Source organism: Mercurialis annua, linkage group LG3 (genome assembly GCF_937616625.2).
Source record: "Mercurialis annua linkage group LG3, ddMerAnnu1.2, whole genome shotgun sequence".
Taxonomy (NCBI): Eukaryota; Viridiplantae; Streptophyta; class Magnoliopsida; order Malpighiales; family Euphorbiaceae; genus Mercurialis; species Mercurialis annua.
This window is the reverse complement of record NC_065572.1, coordinates 17,454,481-17,463,381: the sequence shown is the minus strand read 5'-3', so window position 1 is coordinate 17,463,381 and position 8,901 is coordinate 17,454,481. Positions and strand designations below refer to the sequence as shown.

Sequence of the window (8,901 nt, the reverse complement as noted above, 5' to 3'; positions counted from 1 at the left end):
ACTTATGTTTAGGTTGCATGTTTAGATTATTTGCTAATTTTGCCATTAAATAGCCATAATTAATCAATTCGATGCTTTTAATAATCACCATAAAATTCGATGAAAAAGCATATTAATCATTGTAATTAGCTGTTTTTAATGCTCAGAACCAGAAAACAATGGATTAAATACCCTAGAATGCATGTTTCTAAGTGTTTTTGAATGATTTTTGCTATGAACAAACCCTAAAATAGTTGCTGCCCAGAAAACTAAATTCGTCTAGATGAGCTTTAAACACTTCGATTATGTAATTTTTGGATTCCTTGTTCAATTTTATACTGTTTTGACTACTTTTGTATGAAAAATGGAGTTAATAAGAGCAAGAACGAAGCAAAACAAAACAACCCAGAAACTGCCGACGAACCGCCGCCGCCGCCGCTAAAGCCGGCGGCGCCGCCACATCATACTGTCGGTGCCGACACTATGAACCGGCGCCGTGTTCTTCCATCGCCAGACTCCCAGACTTGCTTCCCAGATCTTCCAGACTTTGATCCGAACTTCGAAACGTGTTTCCGGGCCCATCCGGACTCCAAATTAGACCCGGTTTGAACCCAAACGTAGCTAATCCAATGTAGTTTAATATTTTGTAATGTAATTGGCCAGACCCGATATAAAACGGACTCATAAGTACAAATATATAAGATAGTGTATAAACCGGGCCCACGAGCCCGAGACCCAGCAAACCAGCAACTTCCAGAGCCAATTCCGGGCTAACCCGAACTCGGAATCGACTCCGAATAAAACCAGTAGAACCGGATCGATGAGACGCACAAGTCCCGTAATCTGACCGAAAGCTAATTCTGACCAGACCGATGGTCAAAACCCGCGCGAGTGCCAGGCACTCAAAGTCAACGAGGTTTAAAAGTATCTCTAACCTTGTATGTATATCCAACTGCCCCTGAGCATGCTAGCCCTGTTTACTGCTTTCCAAACGCAATCCAAATCCAATGATAACCGGTTAAAGGACTAATCACTTAAAATTGGCCCATTAATGCAATTCCAGCCCATCACTTAGACATCGTAGGACTAACATGAAAATGTAGAAATGGTTGTATAGGTTTTTCAAGACACACCTAATAAAAATCAATCAAATCACGCTTATACATCCGATTTTAGGTTTTGTGCATGTAATCAATCCAGACCAGCCAGACTTATGACTATTTGCTAGAAACCTCTAAGGTTTGATGTACGCTTAGGAGTACCTGCTACTTGCCTCAAATGCCAGTCCAGATCGAGTCATATGCGCGTCAAACGTGTTTACTGCTTTCATCACTGTTTACTTACAGCTTTCATATACTGTGAACTGCATATACTGTTGAGATGAGATATAAAACGAATATGTCAAGAAAATAAAGCCGGTAACAGATAAGTCAAGCACAAGAGACTCGGGGAGGTCCACAAACTCTTTTCTTCGGTCCGATGCACGATAGTCTTACCAGAGGCGAATAAGGCTATCTACTTGGTTAAAAGGAATTTCCTAGTTGAACTAGGTGGCGACTCCATTTTTCAAACCATTTCCAGATCGAGAAGTCAGCCATAAGCCTTGGGTGAGCGGCCCCCGAACCCCGCTCCGCTCACAATCGAATCTTGCAGTTTTGAAAAAGCGATAACTGACGCCATATATCTTGACATGTACCCCAATGATTGTACGAGGAGCAGGTTCCCTAATTGATTGACTGAGCTACAAGGACGACATCACCTTCAAAAATAACATGATTCCACTTCATTCTGATACTCCAGCTCATCACCTCTCGCAGGGCTAAAAATTCCAGGATGCATGGGTCCCAAATATTCCTGAAAATGGTCGAGAACTTCCTTAGACAATGACCTGCTGAATTGAAGGCCAACCCTTCTACTCAACCAAAGCCTTTATCTTTGCACGTACCTGCATCATACTTGATTGTAATCGACTGAGGGTGCACTGTTAAATTATGGGCTTCTCCACTACACAAGGAAGGAGCATATGGAGATGGTGAGTTTGAATTCTGTCTTCCAGCTCGTTGGCTGTATCAAAATATGCTCAATAAGATAAGGCGTTTCAGATAGTTTCCTCAATATTCCAGCTTTTTTCTTTGAAATGGACAGAGTTCCTTGCCTTCCAAATGGCCCAAAGAATATAACAAAACAGATTTGTGCTAGAGTTATTATCCTCCACCTTACTCAAATCTCCCACTATGTTAACCCACAGCTGCTGGAATGGAGTTTCTAGGAAGCTGTATGATTGAATAGCCAGATGAGAGCCGAACCAAACTCTCCTGGCAAAATCACAGCCAAAGAACAGGTGATGTCTGTCTTCCCTGGTACACACCTCGGACAAAGCAGGCTTCCATTTAATCTCAGGTTAAGATTAGAAGCAGTGGGGATACCATTAATCAACACTCTCCATATAAACACTTTCAGGTTATTGGGGATTTTCAAACTCCACAAGAATTTCCAATTCGCACGGTCAAGAAAATTGGTATATTATCTGGTCTTCTACTTACATATTTTTGATTTTGGGGTCCTTTTTAAATTTTTTCCAGTCCCTATACTTACAATTATTTTTTCCTCCAGTCTCTATACTTACAATCTTTTTGTCCTCCAGTCACACAAAAGGACTGGAAAAAACTCAAAAAGGACCTGAAAAAATAAAAAAAAATAGGTAAGTAGAGAGATCAGATAATACAAAAATGAAGTATAAGAACCTACGGAAAAAAGTGTAATGTACAGGAGCCTTTAGATGCTTTTATTTTCTCTGTAAGTGTGGGGAAGTTGCTTGATACACACTAATCTAATTTTTATCTCCAAGTTTGAGTACTCCTTTTCTTTGCCCAGGGGTTTTACTATCTTTATCTTTAGATATAATTTTAAATTTTCAAGTATGAAATTTAAATAAAAAGTTTTTCTTGGTTGGACCAACCCAACCGGTGATTTCCGTCTGATTAGGGGTGAGCATCGGTCGGTTCGATTGGGATTTTTTGGTTTGGAAAATTCCCAAACCAAACCGAACCGAATCTTTAGTTTGGAGGTGAAAAAACCGAACCGAACCAAACAGAAAATTTCGGTTCGGTACGGTTCGGTTCGGTTAAAACCGAATTTCACTATTTTTTATCTTTTTATAATTTTTTATATTAAAATTAATTGAAATATTAAATAATTAGAGTCTAATAAACTTCCATATATGTTTAAATAATAATAATTATAAACTCATATATCAACAATAATTAAGATATAAAGACAAAAAACATATAAATATAAGTATATATGTATATTATTTTTAAAAATTATATGTATTTTATATTAAAGTTCGGTTAATTTGGTTTTTCGGTCGGTTTGGTTTTTAAAACACACAAACCAAACCGAACACCGAACACCAAACTTTACCTAAAGTACAAATCGAACCAAACCGTTTTCACCGAAAAACCGAACCAAACAACAAAATTCAGTTTGATTCGGTTCGGTTTTTCGGTTTGGTTCGGTTTTTGCTCACCCCTAATTATGATAAAGAAAATAGAAAATCCAAACAAGAGTAGTTAATGAAATTAATTATATTAGGAATATGAATTGGAATCCTAATGTATAGGGTTATGAAATAGGAAAGCATGTGGGCGAATGAAACGTCACGCTTTCCTTATACTATAAAGATTATTAATTTAACTTTTAATCTTTTATATATATCAAACTCAAATACTGTTTCTTTAATCGAAAGCCGTGTGGATATTTAAAATCGAAAATCCTCCACAGGAAGCAAAACAGCAGAAATCAAAAACCAAAACCTCTGTTCATCGTCTTGTCATGTCGTACGATTATCTGTTCAAGTACATCATCATCGGCGATACAGGTGTAGGAAAATCATGTCTGCTATTGCAATTCACGGACAAGAGGTTTCAGCCAGTTCACGATCTTACAATCGGAGTCGAATTCGGCGCTCGTATGGTTACCATCGATGCCCGTCCTGTTAAGCTTCAGATTTGGGACACTGTAATCATTCTTCTTATTCTATCTGCTTTAATTTATGCTATTTATGCTATTTATTAATGCTATTGCTATTTATTTAATCAATTCAGGCTGGCCAAGAATCATTCAGGTCCATTACTAGATCATATTATAGAGGAGCAGCTGGTGCACTTTTGGTTTATGACATTACAAGGTCTGTTTGCCTTCCCAATTTATGTCTCTACTGCTCTTTTTTAACCTAAACTAAGATGAATAGAAGTTTCTTTTATCGTCGTGCGTTAAGGTTTAGTAATTCAGACTGATGTTTGCTCAATAATTAAACTGGGTTAGTTGTTTTTGTTGCTCTTGTCAGTCTCATAGTGCAAAGACGTTACCGGGGTTTCAAGTTTGAACCTTTTTCTCCCCACTTTATTTATAAAGAAATTACTGCTTTTGGGTGTCAATAAGTTCTAGGAATAAAGTCGCTGTATGCTTCGTTTGTACATTGCAATGGCAGCAGGGTTTCAAGTTCAAGATTGCTACTTTGTATGGTATGGATCACTTCAAAAGTTCCTCGAGATTTTATTGATAATCTCACTATCTGTCATTTGAAGTATACTTACATACAGAGAGTCCTAATCTCATGAGTTCAGGATACTGAACAGCATGTGTTCTGTTGATCTTCTAAGTGCTTTCCTAGGAAAGTGGTTAGGGAGTGTTGCAATTATATGTTTGCTGTTTTTCCTCTCTTATTAAACTGTTGTTTCCTGAACTCAAATTGGGATTTTATGCAGGAGAGAGACATTTAATCACTTAGCTAGTTGGCTAGAGGATGCACGGCAACATGCAAATCCAAACATGACAATCATGCTTATTGGAAACAAATGTGACCTTGCTCATCGCCGGGCTGTCAGCAAAGAGGAAGGGGAACAATTTGCCAAGGAAAACGGACTTCTATTCTTGGAGGCTTCTGCAAGAACAGCTCAAAATGTTGAGGAGGTTAACATTTCTAACCTACATCAAATTTATTTATAGTACTACTACTAGCATCGCTCTACGGGTTTTGCACGTAGCTCTTATGTGACACATAAATGCTGTTATATTTTTTATTTAACAATTGAATAAAAATAGTTAAATATTATTAGTTTATTAATAATTTTTAAACCAAAACTAATTAGATTGAAAAGTACTCATCTACACTGAATTTATTGCATATATTGAATAAATTTATTTGTTCTTCATCCGTACTATTATGTATAGTATAAATAAATCTAACATGAAATACTTCACATTATGTTAATTTAAACAGTCACAGCCAATATTTCATCTAAATTTTATGACCCAATTTATTTATGTCTATCTAAAGTTACTTTACTCATAAAATCATATTGGAAATGTTTTAATTGAAAACGTTGAAGTACATTACTCTTAAATAGTTTTCTTGCTCCAATTGTAGTATATTTATATTTTCTTTAAGTTGGAAATTATAGTTACAAAGAAATTTTTTTAAGGTAAGTTCTGCAGATGTCATGTTAATTATATTGGTCAACCTAAATTATGATTTAAAGGAAAGTTAAATAAAGAACTATAGATGTTGGTAGCCAAAAGCAGTCTTATTTCAGTTGGATTCTACGTTACAAATTTTCCTTTAGTTAGCTTATACTTGTTGAAATCAAATTCATTACTTCCTTTTCTAATTTTACTCTACTTATAATAATTAAACTTATATTTTAACTTTATAATTAGTTAAGTAATGGCCATTAAACCTCTTATTAACTTATCAATTAGTAATAAATTAGGAAGGATTATTAGGTAAAAGTGCCTGTCCCCCCACCTTCCATCCGTGTTTTAAATATAGTATCGATATTGGTGAAACCTTCCACAACTAATTGTTTTTTTTTGTTGAAGTTGGTGTTATAGCAACTAACATATCAAATCGCTTATTATAGGCCTTCATAAAGACCGCAGGAAAGATCCTCCAGAACATCCAAGAAGGCGTGTTTGATGTATCCAATGAGGTAGTCTTTGATCTCACCTTGTTGCTCCACGCCCATGTCTGCTGAAGATGTGTTAATTTTTCTGTAAAAAAGGAATATCCAAGCATTAGTTTCTATTTTTCCCCCCTTTTTTTGAGAAGCTATCTATTTTGAGTCTTGGATGTAACTGGCATAGTGTTCATGCAAAGGCATCGGAAGGGCAAGCTACATTTGCTTTATATATTCTTTTCTTTTTCTGCTAAGTTCGAATTGGAAACTTTCTTAGTGCAAGGATGGGTAGTCCGAGCTTTTTTTGCAAATTCATACAGATTGCCTTCCGTGTGTTTGATTGGGTGAATTTCCATGATATGCTTGCCCTAAGTTTAATATGTCAATTACTTGATAATTTTAACTGCACTACATTTAAGTGTATAGATGACTAGTTTGTCGATAAGTGATGGGTACACCTGTGCTTGTTTCTGGTTGCAAGCCATAATAATTTTGCAGTGTCAAGAGTTTGTTTTTACCATCTTTATGCAGCTGCATTTCTCCTTGAGTCGGTGTTTGATTAAATATTTGGTTCACCTTTGTGATTGCAGTCTTCAGGAATCAAGGTCGGATATGGGCGGCCCCAAGGTCCTTCCGGCTCCCGAGATGGAGCTGTTGCTCAGAGAGGAGGTTGCTGCAGCTAAATTAACTGACACAAATAAGATCTGTATTTTATCCTTCAGTGCCATTTAATTTCATTCAGCTTTTTTCAACCTCTCTTATGAATATATATATATATATATATGTCTAGAAGTATTATGGGACCTTCAGTTGACATTTAATGTATAGATCCAAATCTTCTGTGGTTCTTCGAAAGTGAATTAAAGTTAATTGATAGGGATTAAACTTTTGTACATGTTTTCTTTCCAGCAGTTTTTTTTCTATAGTATTTGGAATTTATTAAGTTAATCTATTGAAAGCATGTGTAGTCCAAGGTCGCATGAGGCGCTCGTCCTGGGTGACTGCCTTTTTTTATGGCTTAGGTGGTGATCATATTTTACTTCTATGTCTCTAAAAGTTTGTTATTTATGTATATATTTTTTGGGGTTTTACCCAAATAACCAACATTCAAGTTATTATTTTTTATACGGACTCAATTTTTTCATTCTTAAAATACGGTACACGGAGATAATTATTTCTTTTATACTCTCACTATAAATACACACATAAAATCAAGGGTTAAATGCAAATTCATACACCAACTTTGACCTAATTTGCAATTACAACATAAACTTTGAAACTTGGAAATGTCAGTAACCAACTTTACACTTTTGGCAAATCGATACACCAAACTCAAAAAACACTAACGTGGATATTGTAATAAACCGCCATTTGTCGTTTTATGATTGGTCGGTGTACCAATTTGCCAAGAAATGAAAGTTGGTTACCGACATTGCCAAGTTTAAAAGTTTATGCTGTAATTGCAAATTAGGTCAAAGTTGGTGTATGAATTTGCATTTAACCCTAAAATCAAAAACCTTCATTTACTCATTTAATTTTCTTTCTTTTCTTTTATTCTCTCCTCTTCCTTCCTCAACAGCACTCATCTTCTTCCATCCCCTGCTCTCCATTTTTTCATGGTTGCCGCTTTTCATCAAGTCTTAGTGTTACTGCGCTGCTGTCTCCATCATTGTTGCGTTGTCGTCGTTCTCCTGTTTCCGTGCTTTTTTTTTTCAGATCTGAATCGATGTTTATTTTCGGAATAAAGAATAGATATCATAAGTTTTTAACGATTTTAAGAAATTTGTTAAAGACATATGATCATATTTCGAGGCAAAAAATTCATCATTCTTCTTCTCCTTCGATTTCATATCTATAAATTTTTTGTGTTAACTGTTTTTAAATAACAATGATTTTTCACTATTAAACATGTAAAAATATTATTTTTTAGGAATGTAATACTACTTTTCATGTACATAAAATAATTTTGTGTTTTTATGGAATTAAATTCTATTATTTCTGCCTTTTACTGTGTTTGGTTGTTATTCTGTATTTTTTTTATTCTACAACACGATTTGTTGATGATGATTGATTGTTGAGTTATTATAATATTATACTACCGTTGATTTTATGTTGATAATCAATTGATATTTTCTTAATTTTAACATTGACAAATGAGATAATATTGTCCGTGAAATAAACTTAAAAAATAAAAATTAAACTGAGACTAGGTAATGTTATGTTAGCATTGGGAAAGAAGACAAATAATGATGTTGAATTATTTTTGATTTTCGGTTGATACTTTGTTGATTTTATAATTGGCGAAGAAGACAGTAATGATGTTGAATTATTTTAATGTTGTAATGTTGATTTTGTTTTGATATTATGTTGAATTATTTTTGATTTTCGGTTGATACTTTGTTGATTTTATAATTGGCGAAGAAGACAGTAATGATGTTGAATTATTTTAATGTTGTAATGTTGATTTTGTTTTGATATTGTGTTGATATTATTTTGATATTTAGTTCATTTAAACAGTAGCAAAAAGACCACATTTTATGTGAAATAAGATACAAAAATTAAAATTAAATTGATACAATGTTGAAAAATAAAATAAAAATTAGTGTAAAAAAATATTGAAAAATTTAAATTAGTTAGTTCATTACATGTTTATTTTTTGTTCATTTGGTGTTGATATTAAAACTGACGAAAAACGTCAACAGTAAAAAAGTAAAAATTCACAAAAAGTCAAAAAAATTTAAAATTTTAATATATGATAAATATTAAGTGCATGAACATAATGTGTGGAAAAAAATAAAAAAAATAAAAAAAATGTTGAAAAAAGAGAGTTAATATATAAAGTAAAGTTTTTCAAAAAGTAGTTGTGCGCGGAGCGGGGTTTGGTATCCGCTCAACCAAAGCTTATGGCTAACTTCTCGATCTGGAAATGATTTGAAAATGGAGTCGCCACCTAGTTTAGTTA

At 34.3% G+C, this 8,901-nt stretch overlaps 1 protein-coding gene across 1 annotated transcript; it reads left to right on the top strand.

Moving 5' to 3' along the window:
- The first annotated feature begins 3,688 nt into the window (after positions 1-3,688).
- LOC126675557 (ras-related protein RABB1b) lies at positions 3,689-6,832 on the top strand. Its single transcript, XM_050370211.2, has 5 exons — positions 3,689-3,999; positions 4,086-4,168; positions 4,749-4,953; positions 5,904-5,972; positions 6,530-6,832. Exons 1-5 carry the CDS (start codon positions 3,814-3,816, stop codon positions 6,620-6,622), a joined length of 636 nt encoding a protein of 211 aa, XP_050226168.1. The 5' UTR covers positions 3,689-3,813; the 3' UTR covers positions 6,623-6,832.
- The last annotated feature ends 2,069 nt before the right edge of the window (positions 6,833-8,901 follow it).

What these genes read in the sequence shown, in the direction of transcription:
- LOC126675557 (XM_050370211.2), top strand. Translation starts at nt 3,814, where the DNA reads ATGTCGTACGATTATCTGTTCAAGTACATCATCATCGGCGATACAGGT. An exon ending in AGCTTCAGATTTGGGACACT is followed by an intron (nt 4,000 to 4,085) that starts GTAATCATTCTT and finishes TAATCAATTCAG; the next exon opens with GCTGGCCAAGAATCATTCAG. An exon ending in CAGCTCAAAATGTTGAGGAG is followed by an intron (nt 4,954 to 5,903) that starts GTTAACATTTCT and finishes CGCTTATTATAG; the next exon opens with GCCTTCATAAAGACCGCAGG.